At 31.2% G+C, this 22,616-nt stretch overlaps 1 protein-coding gene across 1 annotated transcript in view; it reads left to right on the forward strand.

Annotated features, from left to right (window-relative positions):
• Nucleotides 1-22,616, forward strand: part of l(2)k09022 (HEAT repeat containing 1 homolog l(2)k09022) — an 81,826-nt gene that overhangs the window by 17,898 nt on the left and 41,312 nt on the right. The window contains exons 6-18 of the mRNA XM_067278757.1: nt 3,808-4,059; nt 4,673-4,758; nt 6,103-6,336; nt 6,953-7,066; nt 8,590-8,809; nt 10,665-10,757; nt 11,850-11,932; nt 13,077-13,258; nt 13,342-13,472; nt 16,068-16,238; nt 16,327-16,462; nt 19,643-19,797; nt 21,161-21,356. Of these exons, the coding sequence (XP_067134858.1) occupies nt 3,808-4,059; nt 4,673-4,758; nt 6,103-6,336; nt 6,953-7,066; nt 8,590-8,809; nt 10,665-10,757; nt 11,850-11,932; nt 13,077-13,258; nt 13,342-13,472; nt 16,068-16,238; nt 16,327-16,462; nt 19,643-19,797; nt 21,161-21,356 (2,053 nt within the window). The remainder of the gene's footprint in view (nt 1-3,807; nt 4,060-4,672; nt 4,759-6,102; nt 6,337-6,952; nt 7,067-8,589; nt 8,810-10,664; nt 10,758-11,849; nt 11,933-13,076; nt 13,259-13,341; nt 13,473-16,067; nt 16,239-16,326; nt 16,463-19,642; nt 19,798-21,160; nt 21,357-22,616) is intronic.

Below are 22,616 nucleotides of genomic sequence, written 5' to 3' on the forward strand. Positions count from 1 at the left end.
AACATTTTTGCTATATCGACAGTCAAACCATCAGTACCAGGTGCTTTGCCTGTTTTTAACTCTCTGAAGGCTGAGTCTATCTCATTATGTGTAAAAAAGGGATCAATCTTAGAGGAAGAGAATGGAAGTGACCTAGCATCTCGCAAACGTTTATGCCATATAGAATCTTCATCTTCAGTGTCATCCACACAAAACTTGTCAAGTAAGGTCTCTACAGTATCTTCTAAGTTTGTAGTGATAGAATTTCCAGCGCAAATTGTCGTAAGAATAGTACTCTTTTTTAATTTACCAGTACACATTTTTGTTAGATAGCCCCAAGGGTTCTCTGAGGCACGAGAGCAGTAGTCTTTCCAAGATTGCAATTTGATGTTTATAATCCGATCTTTGTAAATACGTTGATGTTGCAAGTATTCAGAACGACACCTTTGTCTGACAGAAGGATTGCGACAGCGTTTGTATTTACGGCGTAAATGAGTATTAGTTCTGCGTAGTGCAGATAACTCTTCATTCCACCAGGGAACTAGTCTACGCTTAGGAATGGTCTTGGGGATAAAAGTATTACATGCTAAGTTGATATGTCCAATAACTTGATCTATAGCAAGTCTAGCCTCCTCTCTTACATCACAATCCGAAAAAATAATCTTAGATGAAAGATAATCAAAAATTTCAGACCATTTTGCACATGAGGGATTAAACCGTGCCCTGCAAGCAAGGGGTGGACAAAAAGCTCTATTACAGATCTTGAAAACAATATATGCATGATCAGAAAAGTTGTGCTTTGCTAATACTTGCCAATCGGTAATAAATGTAAAGCAAGAACTGGAGCATGTGGTAACATCGACCCAAGAAAAATGCCGTTCATTATTAAAAGTAGGAGGAGAGCCTGGATCATTAATGAGAAGCATGTTATTCAGAGCCAGGAACTCCTCAAAAGCCTTGCCCCTATCGTCAAGCATATCTCCACCCCAAGCTGGTGAATGAGAATTAATGTCTCCAGCAATAATAAAATTGCAAGATGGGTAAGATTCCACTATGTTTTGGAGATCTGAAAGAATGATATTAATATTCTGAGGCTTGGGACAATAAATATTAATTATAATGTATCTAATATCACCAATGAATATTTCGATGCACACCATATATTCAGTGCAGAAAGATGTCAGATGAAGTATAGGAATATTACTACGTGGAGCAATAATCACAGCCCACGGAGTATCAGTAGAACCTTTAATTATAGAACAATAGGCAGGAATAGAGGCAGGCTGATCACGAATACAGTATGGTTCTTGAACCAAGATTAAATCATATTTATGGATTTCACTGGCTAAAAGAGAGCTGGCGGCAATGCTCCTGTGTAAATTAACTTGCAATACATTTATACTGTGTCTATAATTCTGTCCCATAATCAGTCCGACTTATCAGACTTGTTTTAACACGTTGAAAAACTTTACATGCTGAATCTCTAGCATTATGTCTAAGGTCCTCGAAGCGATTGTGCCGACAGTTAATACACGTTGGTAACTCTTCAAAGTTGGGACAGTCTTTATATGCATGATTCCCGGCGCAGTGACTACAGATGATGATGTTTTCAAAGCAATCTCTAGTGCTGTGTCCATATCGACAGCATTTAAAACACTGCAGGACTGGACAAAAGTCTACAGCCCTGCAGCGTGACCAGCCAATATTTAATTTCCCTAAATGCAATATAAGTCTACGCATTGATGGGGATACCTCAACAACCCAGTTTTGAAAATCTCCTTGTCTTTTCGAAGTGGTAAACTTAAGACGAAATTCGTTAGTAAAGACCTCCTCAGAATACAAGGAGTGTAATGACTCGTTTTGATGGTACAAATTGCTAAGTAATTCTTCCTTAGTAGCATGTTTAGGGATGGAAAAAATCATCAGATGAGGTCTCTTCTTTTTAGGAAGTTTAGTGTTAACCTCTGGTATATGTTCTTTGATATACGTATCAAGAATATCAATGTCCTCGTTTTTCTCCAGTTCTACAGCGATTCCCCCATTGCCAATTCGACGAACTCTATCCACTCCAATTTTAATCTTTGAAGGATTAACACGATCCTTTACAAGTTTACATACGTTATCGCTGCTTTTGTCATCGCTGGCATCGTAAATCAAGAGAACATTACTCGTTGTAGGCGCTTTCTTCTGTTTAATAGAAACATTACTTTCGGACATGAGAGCCGTGCTGTACAGTTTAGGTGTATTATTAGTAATGACATTTTTATTTGCATCAAGAGCAGTTAAACGTTCAAGGACCTCGTCCTGCTTAACTAGTATACTGTCATTTTTTACAGAGTTGTCGCACATTTTGTCAATTTTACTTGAGATTTCATGTAACAGTTTGAGTGTAGAGCTTTGTTCATATATATTGATAACACGGTTGATACAGTCCAGAATGTAATCTGTATGTTTAGATGTCGAAAACTTAGCAGTTGAATTTTTTGTAATATATCCTTTGAGCTCTGAGATTACTTCAAGAGCCGCGGAACGGGTAGCTGAGACTAACAAATTTCCAGACTCAGTCATGTTGTAGTGTATATATGATGTAAAAGTACTATAATGTAATAATAAATAAGCTTGTAATCTAGAATTTTGAATAGAATAATTTTGAAATAGCATAATTTTAAAATAGAAATATTAAATAGAATAATTTGAAATAGAATTTTAAATTCTAGAATAACCTTTTCCATGGCAACGCCATGGAACATCAACTTGAGGTGCAGGAAAATTTAATAGAATCGCCATAATTCAAATTTGGCTAAACCGAATGGGATGAAACTTAGTACGAATTTAACTTTTACGGTCCTCACAAAAACCGTACAACAATTTTCTCGAAATTGCAGCCGGAAGCCCACAAAGTGACGACGTAATTCCGCCGAAAGTAGATACAATTTCCTTATTACTGGTCCAAATGTAATAAAATTTGAGAAGCGTACTCACAGGGGTGATGCACATCAGATCCTGTCGAGCAATCAGGTGATCAATCGATTGTGTTTCGGAATCCAAATTCCGAAAATTTCGAAAGGTCGTAACTTTTGAGATTTTTATCCAAATGTAACAAAAGTGGCACCGTTGTAATCCTTATTTCCTACAGATTCCAAAAACATATACCACTTATAATAAATAACAGAAATTCCGCAAAATTTATAATCCAAACACAGAGCTAAATTCAAGCAGTCAAGAACTTTACAGTGAAGCGCCCTTTTTCCCTACAACCATGAAATGAAGTAGAGTAGTACTTCACTTACATGAATTTGTGAATTTGTCTTAATGCAGTTGAAAAATTTTTAAGTGTTAAATGCATTAATGTAAATTAACTTAACATTTGTCTGTACTAGTGTATACAATGTATGACATTGTAATTACATAAGTTTGGAAATTTTCCAATTTAATTTACACGTAATCTTATCTACAGTCGTGTGGCAGAGCTGCCCGATTGGGTGAAAAATCATCAACTGGGCTACTTCTGATGGTGTTTTGGCACCCAGAAAAGGATTTTTGGCAATGTTTGCCAATTGGACAATTTTAGTTTATGCTTTATGACAGTCTAAATAAGCACATTTCATAGCTCCATTTACACAATTTTCAGTTGTGCAGTGTTTTTGTGGAACCAATTACTTGCGTAAATGGAAGGATTACTGCATAAAATTTAAAAAAATTGAAAATCAGAAATTGTAATTTGATTTTATGTATTAATTATTGTAAATAATATCTTGTATTATACTGTAAATAATTTATATTAATAATGTTTCACTTAAAATTATATAAATTTTTATTTCATTCTAGGTCCATGGTGAAAATAGTTCTAATCTAAGAGTAATTGTTTCTTTTTATGCAATGACCGTTGTCGGTACGTTGGCAAATGCCGATCGTGTAACGGAATCTCTTTTGTCGACCTTATTGCCATATATTTTAAGAGGTTTAAAATCCAAAAACAAACACTATTGTATTTCTGCTTATTTCATTATTTATCAATTAATTGGAAAATGTACCATTCAAGAAGAATTATTAGCAGAGATTGTTATGAGAATTACCAAGGTATGATATTTTGGAACTGTTTCTTTGTAAGTGAATAAAGAAAGATATACAGAGTGAATAGTTAAGTCGTTATACACCCATGTAACTGACGGATAAGCTAGTTACAGTAAAGTGACAAAGCATGGAAAGTGAAATCATGCATTAGACATATACGTGATGAATTATTCCAATGAGCAACAAGGGGGTACAAATAGGTATTTCTTATTCTTTCCCGATTTCTCACAAATTGCTGCTTTGTGATGCAATTAGTAACATAGCAATGACAGAAATTGAATACCAACAAAGTAGCCTTTCACATTTCCTATCTGCACTATTTATGTATGCATGGTGTCCTTTCATACTAAATTGGTCGTGCTCTACAACTTTAATTAATCGACTTTTTTCCGCGTCGTATGTCATTGTTACCGACTTCAAATTTTACGACTAGGGGTATTGAGAATAGTCTCCTCTGGTAGCACTTAGTCACAGTTACCGGCACGATGTATAGTTATAGTAAAAGGACTATCTACATTTGTTAGTTAAGTGGGTTTATAAGGAATTTACTATGCATCCTGTATATCTATTTATTTTAATTATTACAAGTTAATGTGTATGAACTATTTTTGTGTTTCAGAATTTATTTCCTAAAATAATGAAAATAGGAGTTTTGTGCCTTTTGAATATCTATCAACACCAACAAATAAAATCTTTTCCTATGAAGTAAGTATATTCTAATTAAATTTAAAACCTTCGTTTCTTGAAGCTTATTTTAAAAGTAATAGTAATAATCCTGCAAAATTTGTTTAACTTTATCAAATTTTATTTATTTAAGAATTTAAAATTTATTGAAGAGTCGACAAGTTATATAAATGACTTGAAAATGTAAATGTGCAGTGTAGTACTGTAACTGATTCTTCAAAATTGTGTTGTTTTGTCTCTAAGATTAGTAGGTGCCAAGGTAAGAAAAGCATCTGAGAGATTCAGGCTAGAATTTTAGGTATGTTTAATGAAGAAAAGTAATGCTTGAAGTTATCTCAAGATATTGCCTACTATTCTTCATTTCATAAAGATGTTAAAAATATTTTTTTTCAAACTAATGTATTTAAGACAGGTCCTCTGAAAAATTCCTGGGGTTTTTTGGCTATGTGGATTTGATCCCAGGTCCCCAGAGCCTTAATTACCTGGGCTATCTGGCTTTCAAGTTCCTTTAATCAAAAAATTTTTCCCTCCACCGGAACGGTTACCGTATTTTACGGACTATAAGACGCACTTTTTTCTTCGAAAAATTGCCTCCAAAATTCGGTTGCGTCTTATAGTCCGTAGCATCTTATAGGTATTTTTTTAAAAAATTGCTTAAAAATTAAGGTGCGTCTTATAGTCCGTAGCGTCTTATAGTCCATAAAATACGGTATTTAACAATTGTACAACATCGGGTGATGAAGTATTTTGAACATTTATAAATTTCAAATTGATGTTGATTATTTCCAGTGTTTAGCATCAATGTTCTTGTAATTATCCTGAAATCTCAAAAACTCACTAAAAAACCGTAATTAATACTGTGTTTAGTTTGTCAGTTTATGAGTTTTGATTGCATTTTTATCCTCTCTACGAAAAAATTTTGCATTTGTTCTTTGCTCTCGTCACTATAAACCAAAGTTTTTCGACCACCGGTCCGCAGAAAAATATTTGATGTGCCGAAGTGGATGCAGTTGATCGTAGGTGGTATTTAAATAGTAATCCAAAGTTATTGTACTTTGTTATGTAACACTAGATAAGTATATATAAGCATAATTCATAGTCACATATAATATTACTTGGTCCACATAAAATTACCCATAATTTTAATGTTCTGCAATGAGAAAAAGGTTGAAAAACACTGCTATAAATGATGATTTTGTAGATTAGAACAAGAAGATAATTCAGCTTCTATGAACAGATTGAGTTTTGCTTCCTTATAGTTTTATGGAGTCTAATTGAAAAGCTTTGTAATTTATTTACAATAATTGTTTGATATTTCTTTTATGAAATATTAATTTTTAATGATGTATGTTTTGAATTTTTCAGAGCTCTGTTTGACATTAAGAATAATTCACACTTCTTGGATGCATTTGAAAGTATGTCGAGAAAATATGATTTAATAAGAATTATAGTTCCTATACTTCAAAGGCTAATTCCTTCTGCTTTAAAAGAAAATGTTATCAAAACTAGAATATGCAAGAAAAAATCACTATTTGAATTTCTCAAGTCTTTTTTAGACACAATAGAATTACCAAAAGCTGCTGTCTTGGAATGTGGAAAGTATGTTGCTTTTTTACTACTATTGTTAATTTTTGTAGAGTGTAAATATAAGAAATATTATTGTAGCTAAGGTAACAACATTATAGATTTTAAGAAGAAAAAAAATTAAATTTTTACATGCCCACAAGAAACACACTTTACTGAACAACTTCTTAAGAAATTGGAGTGAAGACAGGCAAAAAATGCCCAAAACACATATTTCCGTACGAAATATTACTCCTTATTGAGTTCGGCTTCCAAAAATTATTACATAAGTTATATTGAATAATAACAATATAAGTCATCCCTGTCTACAAAGAGCTTAATTATGGCTGTATTAATATACCAAATTTCATTTTAGCTAATCAATCAATTCAATTTACTATAAGATATTTGTATTCTTATTCAAATACTTTATTCTGTATAATATTGATTTAAAAAAATATATTATTAAAATATTTTAATTTTTATTTAATGTTGTTATAAATAAATTAATTAATTATATAATCTTCTTAATATAGTATGGTTGCTGTTTATTCAGTTTCTATGTATAACATCCTTTTAATCCAAAGAAAAATTCTTTGGATTAAAAGGATGTTATACATAGTAATTATATAATATTTTTATTTAATTTTAGGTTACTATTAATGCAACAAAGAAAAATGAACAAATTAAAAACAAAGAAGAAATCAATAAAAATGAAATTGTTTCGAAATAAAACAAGCTCTATTTTAGCATATTTAGAGAAAAGGTGAGTAGAATATCAATTTTCAAAAATTGTAGACCCGTAAATTTTTACTGGCAATTCGTCTGTTTGTCTGTCCTTTCTAAATCTCGAGAACGGAAGTAGATAGAAGAAAGTCGAGACCGGACGTGGATAGCTTAGCGACGAGAGGCCCCTATTAACTATATACGAACGTCCGGTTCGGACTGGAATTCGTGTTACTTTAGTTCAAAAATTTTCTTCCGAGCGGAGTTACGTAGACGACTGGCACGATTCCATTGTTAACAGGTAGTTAACAACAATTGTTAAAAGTAAGATGTACAGGGGCAAGTCTACTAAAATTAAGAGTATTGTGATGGAAGATTGCAGCCTGGCATTGTGACAATGTCACAATAAATAATTGCTGGTTATTTTTGAAACTGTTTCTACTGTATTTTTGAAACATTTTTAGTCGTTATGCAGTTGAAAATGGCTGCACGAACAGTCAAATGTCGAGATTCTTTAAATAGAATACAAATGGGATGCCCAGTTTAAAAATTAAATTAAATTTAAACACACAGTGTAAGAACAGTTCAGTAATGGCTAGAAAGAAAATAAAAATAAAATTACAAACAGATTAAAATAATATAAAATACCACAAACACATAAGTAAAATAAAACACAAGCAGAATAAATAAATAAATAATATATTTAATAGCTTAAATTTTCCAAAACATTGTTACATTTGTACTGTGAATGAATTGTAGTAAAGATTTGTAGAATTAAAAAATTAAATGCTGTACCTTGCAATTTAATTATTATTAACTTTTTCAATTTTAAGTTTTATAAATCTGGATTTATCCTCTCTTGACTCCATACTAGAAATTAAACAAACCCATGTACTAAAAGATGAGAAAGTTTTTCCATTTTGATTTTCAGATAAAACATTTTTCGAGATCCATGCTTTATATATAGGTGTTTCTCTATTATGAATAGGTTAGGTTTCTTAGGTTTTGTTGTAAGTCAAAACTAACATAGAAAATACATTTGTACACAGAGTGATCGATTATTGGTAGCATTCGATCCTTCGGTGTACTTAATAGAATACGTTACTCTCATGTAACCTCATGGCAATGTAACCTCAGATTTTGCTCAAAAGTGAAAAAAAGAGCACGTCAATTATTTATTATTGGCCAAAGACCAACTACAGTGCCACCCCACGAGCAACAAGGACTTGAGAATCCACAAAATTTAAGTTTTAGACGTACGGTCAAATTGTTTGTAAGTTGAATGCTTGTAAGTAGAGCAGCACCTGTAATTATAGCAAGTCTTAATTTGTGTGAGTCTTTGTTTATGTGCACACGACACTGGAAGTAGTTGACGATAAATATGACCACTCTGTGCTTAGTGTTTATTGTACTTTTAGTGTTTTAAGTTTACTTTATTTATTTTATAATGCTAATGAATATATGAATACATTAATGGTATTTTGTTGAGATTATTATATTAAATTTAATGTTTTTATTATTATTTTATAAATACAAATAATTTTATGTCTTGATTTTATATAGATATCCCGACAGTATTGAAGAAGTGTTAGAAAAATATGTTCAGAAAATGCCTAAAAAATGTCGTTTAATCCAGAAAATTTTAAATTTGTCACTTTCTAATTCTAAACACGAGATATCGTCCGACACGAACGTTAGTTTGTTTTTAGGTGTAAATCATCCGACCGATTTCGTTAGAATCGTATCGACAAAGACATTTGTTCGGAAAGTCGTACAAAAAGAAGTAAGTTGTTGGCATTTTTACCATTTTTTTTATCTACCCTTGATAGTAAAAGGATTATAAAGTTTTGCAATTTCTTGAATTATTAATGTATTTGATGTTTGTTTAAAGAATTGAAAAAATAATAATTGAATTTAAGAATTAAATAGAAAAATGTCAAGTTGGAAGTTAGCTCTATATTGAAATAAAAATAATTATTTCCAAATGTTATTTGAAGTGTAACATTGCAACTGTTAACTGAGTCTATAAGGAATAAGTAGAACACAAATGCTAGAATAATTCTTAAACTGTGACAGAATATCACTCGATCACCTACACACAAGCTTGTACAGCAGCAAAAAAGGTTTTTTAACCCATTATGTACCGAGGGAAAGTTATCAAATAACAATGATAAGTATTATATAATTTGACAACTTTGGCGAGATACCGCCTATTATTTGATTCATTAAAAAACTATCGATCTAAGTTTATATTTCAAATTATTTAACAAAAACGAGAGAGCAAGAATGTTTTAACACTTACCGTGCTGGTCCAGTTGACCTAGTTCCTTATTTGTGTGCTGACTGATTTAAGCAATTTTACAGTATTTTCTACTGAAAATTAAAAACAATTGACTAAAGCTAGGTAAAAAGTAAAAACAGTTTTTGATATTAGAAACATTTATCTGTACAATACTCAATTTTGATGTGTGTGGGCTTTATTTTTATGTATTATGCTTTAATGTTATTTGGACTTGTTTTAGAGATAAAGATACAATTAAAAAAAATTAAAAACTGCAATATAGCTTTAAAATTCATATTTTTATGTATGAAATACATGGTACGTCGATGAATTTATTCAAAATAATGATGTACTGTACTTATCAATATTATTGGTAGACTTTTTTCTGACTGTAGCTGTTTTTGTAATTGAGTGGGTTCTGTAAATGTACATACAATGGCATTAGCACTATCAGAAATTTAGGAATTAAACTTTTGTATTGTTAATGTCTAAAAAGTATATAAATTGTGTAATATCATGAAAACTATACAGGTTTAAAATAATAACGAATTTACGTAGCTTATTTGTATTTCTTCGATCTCAGTTAGGCCTAAATCATAATCGCGACATTTTGTCAGATAAATCAATATAATCGGCGCTATATTTGTTGATTTTTTATTAAGGAATTTGAATTCAAACAATTATTAGTTAGTATGTTAATGCACCATATCTAAACTTAACTTATATATAAAAAATAAAACGACTCGATATTTGCTTGCAAAATACGACGACAAAAATCCGAATCGGACGACGAAAATTGTCATTAAACAAAATTGCCGATATTTCAAATTTCTGAATAAATAGTGCCCACTATTTATTAACAGACACACTAAAATACGCAAAGAAATTGTATTTTCATTACTGAAAATGTATTGTTATGTTTTGAATCTAGAAATTACTGGATATGTCGACAAACGTAATATTACGTTTTTCGCATTTTGCGAAGGAATGTGTAAAATGTAATATTACGTTTCTTGCATGGTAAGTGTTAACATTAGATTTGGTTTCATTCAGAAATGAAGTAACTGACATTTTCATAAAATTTCGGTTATTGAGTTAGTGGTGTGGAAGAAGGAAGTAAATGTCTATCTCGCCCACGGTAAATGATTCAAGAGATTACCTTCATCCATTCTGCAGTTTGGTGGTGGAAGAAGGCAGTTTGCAACACATGACATATATAAAAATAACTTTGAACATACATTTCACAACACTCCTTCCTTTAATCCTTGAATTATAATATTATGCCAAATCATATCTTTTCATTGCAGACTTTATTATTATTATTTTTTATATTAATTAGTATTTTCATTTGTTTCAGCTAACGGACGAAAACTTTATAAAAAATACCGTCGTATCGAGATTGGAAGATAGAAATCCCGAAATTGTGTATTTAGTACTTTCCCTGGAAAAGGTGAGAAAGATTTCTAAAGTATAATTGATCCTTAATAGTAAATTTAATAGAATACTTAATGTTTCATAATATATTGATTGTACTTTAATGCATTGCAATAAAATGAATTAAAAATCAAATACCATGAGATTCTGCTTCAGTAAAACTGAAAGGGTTATAGTTAGAAAATTTTTCAGCTAATATTCAGTAATATGAAAAATCTTATATGAAGTTACTTAGTCTATTCACATTTTCGGATATCAATTCAAAAATTGGCATATACTCTTATAGTTGCTATACAGAGTGTAACTGTCAAGACCATGTAAACTCTGCAGAGTGAGAATTCTTGCTCAGAGTACATAAAAATAACCCAAGAACCATACCTATATGACCCATAGTTTTTGAGAAAAATGCGAAAGAAAAAGTATGATGTTGCATCCGGTGCACGGAAAATAAGCTTTATTGGAAATGTGAACGTCGATACTTGCATATGACACGAAGCTTACGTAGGAAGATGCTCAAAATGACCACTGTGCATATTGAGGCATGCTTGCACGTGCTGTAGAATGGCTGAATGCACACAATCAAGCATCAAGTTGTCCATGGTGCAATCCAAAAATTAGTTAATCGTTGCAATGATTAACAGTTCGGGAAGGTTCCAAGACAGGCTATTTTTTTCAATAAACATGTTTCTAATCATTGTATATTCTTTTATTGTCTTTCCTCCAGTTTTGCAAATGGAAAAGACATTGTTCTAAACTTAGTTTATGATATCCATACATTAAATGGTTAGCCTATCAGTTATGGCCATAATTAAAGGGCTTATTACATTAAGCCTTTTTAATTATAATCATAACCATTTAATATACAGTTAACTTTGGGCTAGAAGCATATTTAATTTAATATATGGTTTCTTTAACAAATGTATCAAGAACATGCAAAACAAAACAAATAAACCGACTTTTGGTTCGTCGTATATTTTCGTTAAAATTTTTTAATTATGCGAGCAAAGTCGACAAATGACATTTCAATTTACTTAATAATTATAAAATGATAGCAATTGTTCGTTAACATTTCTTTGTCATATTAATTTGAAGATTTTTTCTTGAACAGAATTTGTTTGAAATAGTTTCTGAAGATGTGATTTTTAGGATATTTGTTGATTTATTTAACAAAGATGAAGAAAATTCTGATTGGTAAGTTTTAAAATTTCATTTTAAAAATGATTCTTATAGTTTAACATGTTCGCTGCCCCCATAGGAAGTGATTCACCTAGCTGTGTACCAAGAAATTATGCATAATATGATGGAAGGAAGTACTGTACCAATAAAAAGTTAATATACAAAATAATAATAAAAAATCAATGGATAAAATATATTCTTAGAAGTGTATACAGTAAATAATAGAAAAACTTTTTTCTTAAAATCAATTAGTAAAGTTTTCTGAAGGGAGAAACATAGCAAACTTTTGTGATGCTCGCAAAAGGGGTCGGCATGTGCGATGTTGCAATTTAGACCACTCCAAGGTGTCGCCGGCAGCAAACACGTTAATATATTAAAATAAAAATGTGTAATAAATTTTAATTTTATTCCAAATGATTATTATTAAACAATTGATCTATTAATTCTTACTTTTTATTATTATTTTTTTACGTATATAAATTTTTATATAGGATAATTCAAAATAGCAATTAGAGGTAAAACAAGAAATTTAATATAAAAAAAACTAGTTATAAAATATAAAAATATGTATTTTGTAATTATGTACTGCTTAAAATACTCATTTGGCAGTAACCATCCATGCTTTTAAGCATCGCTCATCCTTGATATAGAGGAACATTGTAAATCGCAGATTTCCTGCCGTAGAAGACCGTATCTTTTTTCATTTATTTTATTGAGTAACTACTTTTTAATGATTATCACTGTAAAGAACAATTTGTTATGTGCTTTTCTAAATTTGCTTTATAGTTTTATAACAATACTACTTTATCGTCAGAAGTCTGCTTCGTCATTTTCTGATTTGTATTTACAAAAGATTCAGATGCAATATGGGCTGGCCACATTAAGTTCTTCCATGGTTTCTTCCAAATAGGGGTCAATTTTCCATAGAGTCCTCTAGAGAGGTATTGTCTCTTGGCATAATACCCATGCACTCGCCATATTATCGGATCACAGCCTTCCATTTCTAACCCTCGCTAGATAATGACATTGTTGTTCAGGCCTGCTCAGAATGGGCAAAATTGCAGCAGATTTGTGTTAATTCAATCAATCACTCAATTAGTATTTAAGTTTACCATATTAATTTTAAGAGAGATTACAGTTGATTTTATTGTTATTTCAGGTTTAAAGTTCAAAATAAAGCAATGGAACTCTTATGCAATCATCAGTTTGAAAATAAAGTACAGTTTTTAGCAGTTATTTTTTCACATCTCATGTCAAGAAATTCAAAGGATTTGAAAATCGTAAAATCCATATTAACATCGCATATAAATAAAAATTACTCATTATTATTAGATGCCACAGGTAAATGTTAAAAATAATTTAATTTGTATTTTTTGAAATATTTTTTACAAAAGTTTTATATACCTTTTTTAACCTTAATTTAGTTCCTGTAGATACTATAAATGAGATGATAGGAGAGAAAAATTTACAAAATATTGTATATTTAAACTGCAAAATAATAGAAATGATTGGCAGATCACTATTAAGAATGGAAACACCACAGTGGAAAATTTTGGTAAGAAATTTGTTTACAAATTGTATAAAAATAAAAAAAACTTTAATTTGTTTATGTTTATCTAATAGAATTTATTGTTTTTAAAAAGCATTTAAGTCATACATTACTGACATGTTGCTATTCTGCAGGAGAATATATAGGGTATTCCTAACTGAGTGCTACCATTTTAAATTGCTGTAATTATGTTAATTATTACCCAAGAAATATGGCGTGCGTGTACACTAGTTGATGCAGTAACTGTCTGAGTTTTCTCTGCATTCGAGTGTCTTGTTGTCTACTACCTCTAGGAAGCACCATAAACAAAAATGGCAACTCTGCAATAGAGAAGATGATTTGTATTCTGCAGTTTGCAAAATTGAGAACTGTAGAATCACTTGTCATTGAGCAATACAAGTAATCTGAACAAACTAGAATTTTGGTTGCTGTGGGAGGAGTGACAATAGATGTGCCGTAAAGACTGTAGAAAGAATTTGGGTGTTTCGTGCAACGTGAGGTGCGGATTGAGAATGTAACGAGCAGTTTTCCGATGTTCTGATGTACACTACGATGCTCTCGGATGACAATTAATATAATTACTTTTGAAAGACCCTGTATTAGTAGTAATTGTAACTCAACCAAAAACAAAACATCCAGTTTATCTCTGTGTTTAAAAGAATACAGAAAAATTTGTTTTTTGTCTATCAATTAATTTTACAGCTAATAAATGTCTTACTAATCTTACTAATGACTAATACTGACATACTAATTGTGTTAACAGAACAGAGTAATTGCTAGATAAAAGGTTATTATTTAATTATAATTTGAATTCACATATGTGATCTATTCTGTGCTTATTTATTGTTTTTAGTTTTATGCTTTTATCTGAAGATGACAAACATTTTCAGCTGCATTTGTCAGTTATCTCATTATAACTAACTGCTGGATTAAAGATTGATTTTATCCTTTGATAAAAATGGACAGTTTTACTACATACTTTATTCAAAATCCATTTTACTTTTCTGGTTATGTATATAACACAGGAAAGTATCGGAATGCATCGAATTCGAGTCTCCGAGTTCTTGCAAATTTCGACATTTCGAGACCCTCGAACCCAAAAATTCAAATAAAGGGGAAAACAATTTTGTGAATGTGTGGCTGTTTTTAAATCTAGTTTGTTTACCGTGTCTAGGTAAAGATTAAGAAACAAAATGTGGCATAACTTGTATATAAGGGGATGTTGATACTATTAAATTTTGGTGAATAAAATTTGAAAGGGTAGAGAGAGAAGGGAGTCGCACGACATATCACGGGTGGGTCGGACTTTGCAAATTTTAATCATTATTGGCATTTACAATATTTTTAAAAACTTATCTCTACCCTCAAATTTCTGTCTGTTTTTTCATTATAATTAATAATATAAAAATTTTTAAAATAAAATCTTGTAACAGATGGCACTGCACACAATTTTTAACTTTGAGGTAATGTCGTAGTGTTATTTTGCCAGGAAAGTTATGAAACTCATTGCTGGATTTTTTGATAATTTGAATACGATCGTTGTCTTCATATGTAAATCTGTAGATAGTTACAATACTCATTTTTACATTTTATAAAATATAGAATGTTTGGCTTTCATACATAAAGATATGTTCTAGAAAACATATTTTGCAGTTAAGTGGAATCTGTTAAAACACATCAGTTTGTGTGAATGTATTTAGAAAGGCAAATGAACATAAACATAAATCAAATGTCTTTCGGTTTGAATTTTTGGTATGTCGAGCAAAAACATCTTTAATTTTACGAAAGGATTTTAAATATATGGAATTACCAATGTTTCAAAATCATAATTGAAAATAAGAAATTAAAATATGTTAGCTGGTGGTCAGACAGATGATTTTGATTTGAATCTGAACCATATTCTTGTAATTTGTCTCGGTTAATTGAGCCAAGTTGCTTTTTTTGTTCATCTGTGTTGAAGGATTAATCAACCTATAAAGGTAAAATATAATGTTAATAAAAATGTTTGCATATATTTTGACTCTCACTTAAGTCATTAACTTTAATGACAGATTTTGTTTTAAAACTAGTTATTTCTGTGTATGATAGAATCCAATTATTGAGATTTCACATTATCAGCAGCTAACTTGTGAGTGAACACACTAGCTTTCTGTTATCTTTTATTGCTAAACTTAAATGTGAGAGAAATCCCAGGAATTTTTCAGAGGTGGTCTGTCTCGTGCCATCTGGCTGGCCCGAATCCATAATGAGCAAGCCAACAATGTATGTTGGCTTGCTCATTATGTACATTATTACATATGTACTGTACATTGGGTTTGTATATGTATTCATAATGGGCCTGATAAAATGGCCCTCTTAATACCTCCAGGGAGGAAAGCATTTGAAAGAAAGTCTAAATTTTTTTACATTTGTGATTTTTTATCCAAAATCCATACACTCTTATCAAAGTTTCCAGTTATCCAAGGTAGTGTTGGTTCACATAATATTGAATAATTGGGGTTCCACCATAATACAATTTAATTTAAGTGTTTTTAAATATTTTATACTATTCTATTGATATAATTTCTATTAAAAATAATAATTTTTTTTTTAATATTCAAGATTAATCTCACAAAAACAGCATCATATCTGAAGGCAAAAGAATTGCCTTTGAATGTAATTATTGCTCTGGTTTACGAGTTTCTGATAAAGCATGAAGATAAACAGGAGAATCAACTAAATGTTTGTTTTGGAGCTATAAAATATTACTATTTCCTTTTAAAAACTAAAAAAGTAAGCTTAAATAAATTTTATTGTTAATGTTTTAAATTATAAATATAAAACAGAAGGTTAACAGTAATATTTAAAATTATTTTAATAGTTATCTTCATTAAAGAATGCCAATAGTTTTGAAGAAGTGATGGAGCAGTGGACAAAGTCGAGAAAGAATAAATTTCCCTCGAACTTGCTTATATTTTGTTTAAATTCTTTAGTCAAGTGTATTAAATATGAATCTGGTAAATCTATTTTTTTAATTATTATATAACAGATGTAATTGTAAATAATAGAAATTTAATTATATACAGCAGAATCCAGTTATTGTAATCAATTTGGGACTTACTTATATTGTTAACTAGATACATTTGGTGCTGCCTGGGCAAAAGTAAGAAGGATAAACATTAAAATGAAAATTATATTAAACATTTGGTTATTTTAACCTACCATTGCTATGCTTATCAGAAAGTATCAAGCAGAAAAACTTGGGAGGGATGGGGGTGTCAGGACTTAAAGTGACTCTCTTTTTTAGCTTTTTCTGAGAAAAACTCACTTTTTTAGCTTTTTTCACTTTCCATGTGAACTTTTTTTTTCGTAGCTTTTTTCACTTTCCGTGTGAACTTTTTTTTTTCGTAAATGCGCTCGGGAGAGAAATAGTGACCGGCACGCACCCATACACCTTATGGACCGTGCGCGACATGATAAGGCACTGTCGTATACACATGTAGTGTACATGTATATAGACTAATAAAACAAAGAGCTTCCCAAAGCGTGATACTTTGCACGTGCTGTAGGAATTTGCGTGTGGGTTCTCCTTGCTCGTATTCTTCCGAAATACCGATCTCCGTGGCGCTTCGTTACAATCACACTGCATTAAGACATAAGTACACTTCTAGCTCGGCGTTAAGAGCGATTTTTTATGCGGCATTATTTTTAGCATTTGTATTTATTTAAGCGCAGTGGACAAAAGAAAGAAATAGATTTTATTTAATACTAACAGTAGAAACTCATGTTTTTACTTCTACCGGAGTTTAGGCTTTTATTTCAACCTTGACCATTTAGTTACGAAAAGTGGATAGACGAGCGTCACGTGATCGCGTACCTGACTTTTTACAAGTTTCCTTACCTTGAAAGTTTTATATTTTTTCTCGATTTTAATTATCATTAATTAACTTCTTTTGGCGGATTCTTATATATTTGTATTATCTGAAGTTGCGGATATAAATGCATAAAACTTAATTTTAAAAATTGTTTTTCTTATATTTTAAAATTCAAAAATAAATTAAATATTATCAGAAATGCTAAACTGTAAGTACGGTGTGTTTTACAATATCATTGCAAGTAGATATAGCCAATTATTTTATAAACGTATTTATTATTTTAATTTTTATAAATTATTTAATTTGATGCAACGTGATCAATTAATTACTGTGGTGCGTTAACATGGGCATAGCCAGGAAGGGGCACGGGTGGGAACCAGTTAACCTGGTGCCCTCCCCAGAAAATTACAGCCTCTATTAGGCCCCCATAACAAAACCCTGGCTATGCCAATGTGCATTAATTAATATGGAGGCGAGACTCGATTCAATTACTTTTTCATTTCAAACATTAATTAGTGTTATTTTAATGTAATTTTATACATAATGTATGTTTATTATAATTAATAAATCTATATAGGAATAATATCTGTGTCTAATAAAACAAAGCGATTATAAAAATAAAAAGCATGCGTTGCATCTCAATCTTTTGTAAGCGAAATTTTATGATTTTAATTTTTAAAAAATGAGATTTTTATTTATAATTTCTGTAATTTGATCTATAAATACAAAATCTAAACTTATCAAATATCAACTGTCTATAAATAATTTCGTCATTTACTTATTGACATCACATTTGTTAAATTTCACGAGATTGTATTATTTTTTAACTTTGGGGTTTCTACTACCCCGAAGTCGAAAGCTTTGTATATTTTGTCCCGTGAAAGTAATAGACTCTGCCGTTTCCCTACTGTGAAAGACGACAAACTGCTAAACATTTAATTACATTGTTTTCATAAACTCTCTTCTCTGTCAGTTGTGGGTCAAATGACTAACAAATTGTTTTATTGTATTCAGGGGAATAGATTTGGAGACTGGTATTACCAGTAATGAATTCCGTAATTTTATTTTTAATCATTTAAAAAATATTGGTAAAATTACCAAATAAATGTTTGAGTCACAATTACTAGTGGCATTGCTATGTAATGAACATGCAACCCACTGATTCTGCCAGTTGTTTTTTTTCTTCTTTAATTACATTTTTTTTATAAAGAAATCAAAAAATGGCATTTGAAATTTGGCATATTATATGGAAACACATTCTGGTAGTTATGTTACTATTCCATTTGCTTTGCTGTGTAAAGGTGGGAATTCTGTACGGGCACACGAAAACTTAATGCGGGCCTGTTTTGGCTTAATGCAGTCTTACTGATCACTTTTCTGGAGTATAAACTCAGCTTAACTATTTTCATATTTAATCTTATCAGTCCACTTAATAATCAATCTAATATCATACGCAATGTTATTGATACAAAATGTGTGTTTGTGTGGTTTTTTAATAATGCCTGTTTTAGTTCACTTTAAAACTATTAGCTTTTTTCAGTGTGAATTCTCTTTTCTCACTTTTTTCACTGCCATGACTGCTTTAAGCCCTGGGGTGTCTATGTATCACGGGGATATCTTCCACAGGGTCCTAGACAGTAATAATGAGAAGTTTGGTGCAGATTGGTCAAAGGGTTCAGAAGTTTATACAGAACAGACAGACATTCTATGTACTGGGTGTTCGATAAGTTACTGTGGAATGGAAAAGATTTAACTAAAGTTTTATGTAAGATAATGCAGATTCTCCTATAAAAAATGCTGGAAACATCTTTCCAGGCCCCAAAATCTAGGGAGTGAGGTCTGCAGACTTAGCAGGCCAGATTCTGTGGGAGATTATGTAATCAGCAAAGATGTCTTCCAAAAACTAGAATATCTGTAAACATGCAGTAATGCCATCTACTACAAAGTGAAACATGGCACCTACAACTTACAAGTCTTGTATGTAATACCATGTGTATAACTAATGTCATTACAAATTCCTCACTGCATCATATGTGTGTATATATATATATATACATACATAGACTGATAATGATAGCTGATATGATTATGCATTGTCACTTGAAGATAATAATATAAAAAACGGCATAAAAAATGCCTGTTTACCGAAAAATGATGATAAATCTAACTCTTGATTACAATAAATGAAATGTTATATTTGAATTTGTGTTTCAGAACATGCTAATTTTCTTCACATCAAATCACTGCTGATTACAATTAAAGGATTCTAATGTATTTAATTTTATTTATCCGTTAAAAATTTGAAAAATTATTTTTAAACAGAGAAAACAACACAGTGGCTAAACTGGGAATCTACAGAATTGAAGAACAAAGAGAGAATACGTTTGCAGCTCTTTAATGTTTTTACCGAACAAACAAATTTAGTAAATTCCGCTTTAAAGGACGAATTTCGACGACTTTTTGCCGAATTTTTGAAGGTAAAAGTTATTTAAAGTTTATCGTAGATAAAATATTTTATCATTATGTATAGGGAAACTGCACAGATTGCTACGAGGTTCAATATTCTCCCCTCCAAATTACAGTTTTTATTAAATTTCTAGTCTGTCTATCAAAAGAATCAACTTCAGAGCAATGTCACTTCAATTAAACCAATTGGCACATTCCTTAATGACATCAGCACTTTTTGCTTAATATATCAAACTGTGTCTGAATTTTATTTTATTTATAGCATGTATTAACTGTAAAGAATCATAATTTAACAACAACTATAGCAAACTTCCTGACATTCCAATACCATAATGTAAAGCTTTCGTAACACTGTTTATAATGGCGGTGACATGTTTAACAAACAAGGAAGAAAGTGGAAGTAACTTGCCACGACTAAGTGATCAATGACTAATGCTCATTGGTTAATCCTCAGGTTGATTCTTTCAATATACAGACTATAACGAATATTCATGTCTCGAAGCTGGATTCAAACCTACAATCTGGTGTACTAACAACAGCTTTTAAAACATAACAAATAAAATTGTTAGAATTTGGTAGGGCATAAGAAATTAGTTATATATCAACATAAAATAGATATATTAATGAAATATCAATGAAATATTACAATTAACTGCTAAATTTGTGTGAAAAATTATTCTTCATCGTTCAAAGATTAGCATATTGCGAGATGTTTGAATGCCATTCCGAGGGACACGATTTAATAAATTTAAGTCGAAACATCAGACATTCTTAATGTCTACAATGTGTCGTGTCCTGTTCCTGGCTATGACACCTCCACTAAAGATCAGACTTGTGTATATTAGGGAAAATATTGTAGGTTGAGCTAAATAGCTGTTAATGTGCTGGTATCTTGTATCAACAAACCGATCATTCGTGTTGAATACAAGTTTTGGTATTTCTATAAATGTGTTCAACTGTTTAATTTATATGATATTAATAGAAAAATGAGTCAAATGATGTGGATAGTTAGGTGCTATAAAAAATTTGGGTTTGAATCTAATCCAGACGCTCATGGCTTAGAATGGATAGTTAATATCAGCTGCCATATGCTTTCATTTTCTTGTGCTAGCCAACTCTATTGTGGATATGACCCATCTATAATAGGCAAAAATTTGGCCAAACATTGACTCATAATGTTCTGGCATCACACATTAATACAATAGCTTTTATTGTTGAGAAAAAAATAGATATTTAGTGATTAACCATTATTTTATGTAATAATTATTCAAAATTTTATGAATATTCAAATACTATATTTATTTGGTGCATGAAATACAGAATATATGAGGAGTTTTAATTAACAAATCTTATGTATTTTTTTCTTTTTTCTAGGTGCAGCTACCTATTTTAAATGATAAATTAATTTTTCTATCCTCATTATGGTCTACAAATTTCTTGAGGGTACAAAGTAAGGATTTGTTGTTATCCATTTCTTCAGTTCAGCAAATAAGATCATTAACCACTGCAGGGATTATTGTTTCTAAGTCTAAAGAATCTACAGATTGGATATTTGATAATGGCTCTACAGGTGTGTTTAATTTATTTTTAATAAAAGAAAAAACTTTAATTATTATTTTCATATCATAAAGTAATTATGTAATTGTGACGGGTTGGTCCGAAAGAGTCGAAACCCCTCTCGAATGACACCAATATGTGAGAACGGGGAGGTAGGAGGAGAAAGTCGTATCTCCCGTTTCCGGTTCACTTGTCAAGGATGGCTGTTCGTTTCTTAGCGTCACGCGTCACGCGTCACGCGAGTGGATAGGAGGTGAGACAGATGGGGTCGACGATAAGGCGAAGCGATATTCGAGACAAAGAGGAGACCATTTAACAATTATAACAAGGTTTATTAATATTTAACAACGGACACAAAGACAAAAAGCTGACTAAAGTCCCTAAGTTGCGTAGGATTCGAGAGAGAGCTTACAGTTTCGGTTCATACCTCATTATTAGCTCCTGATATAGTTACCACTTTGATATCCTCGAGGTGTAGATTAGTTTCCAAATAGGCACAGTTTTATAATATCGCGACTGAGCGCGGAGACGTTCGGAGAAGGTCCGAGTCGGTGACGACGAGCGACGGTGTTTGTCCGGCAGTTGATATGCGACTCCCCCGAGGGGGTGGAAGGAGTGGCTTTTATAAGTTTTTGCCTGGGAAATCGGTCACGTGATCGTAAGCGGATGACGATTTGTGTCATAGGTGTTCCCGGGACTAAAAACATATGACGAGTTCGGACGCTCAGTGTAAACTATCGTGCAAGACGATCTACCTGCATCCGAGGGAATAACGGCTTGTTGACTGTTATTTGGCCGGGTACGCATAGTTTCTCGTCCAGGGCCGTTTTTCGACAGGATGTTTATACTAGGGAAAAATTCCTAAATCGAATTATTATAAAAAGTGGATCTGATAAAATCCAGATTTCACATAATAATTAAGATAGAGAAATATGCTTTATAATAGGAATTAATTTGAAAAATCAATACTTTATTCAGATAGAAAAAATTATATTAAATATACTTTAAAAATACTAAGTATTCATTTAATTTGAATGGCCATTATAAATAAATTAAACAAGGGGCAGCCTTTTTTCAAAGGCCAGATATTTTGTTTATTAAGCACTTTTCAAGATCCAACATTCTCGTCATCAGAATATTGTAAACAATGTTCAAAAAGAATACAAAATTGTTATTTGTTACAAATAATTTGTCGTAAGAATAACATAATTGTGATTAGGTTGGCAGGGAGGGGGAGAGTGTCGGAGTGCCACGGCACTAGCGGAAATTTGAA

This window comes from Centruroides vittatus, unplaced genomic scaffold (genome assembly GCF_030686945.1).
Source record: "Centruroides vittatus isolate TY-2023 unplaced genomic scaffold, ASM3068694v2 contig_817, whole genome shotgun sequence".
Classification (NCBI taxonomy): domain Eukaryota; kingdom Metazoa; phylum Arthropoda; class Arachnida; order Scorpiones; family Buthidae; genus Centruroides; species Centruroides vittatus.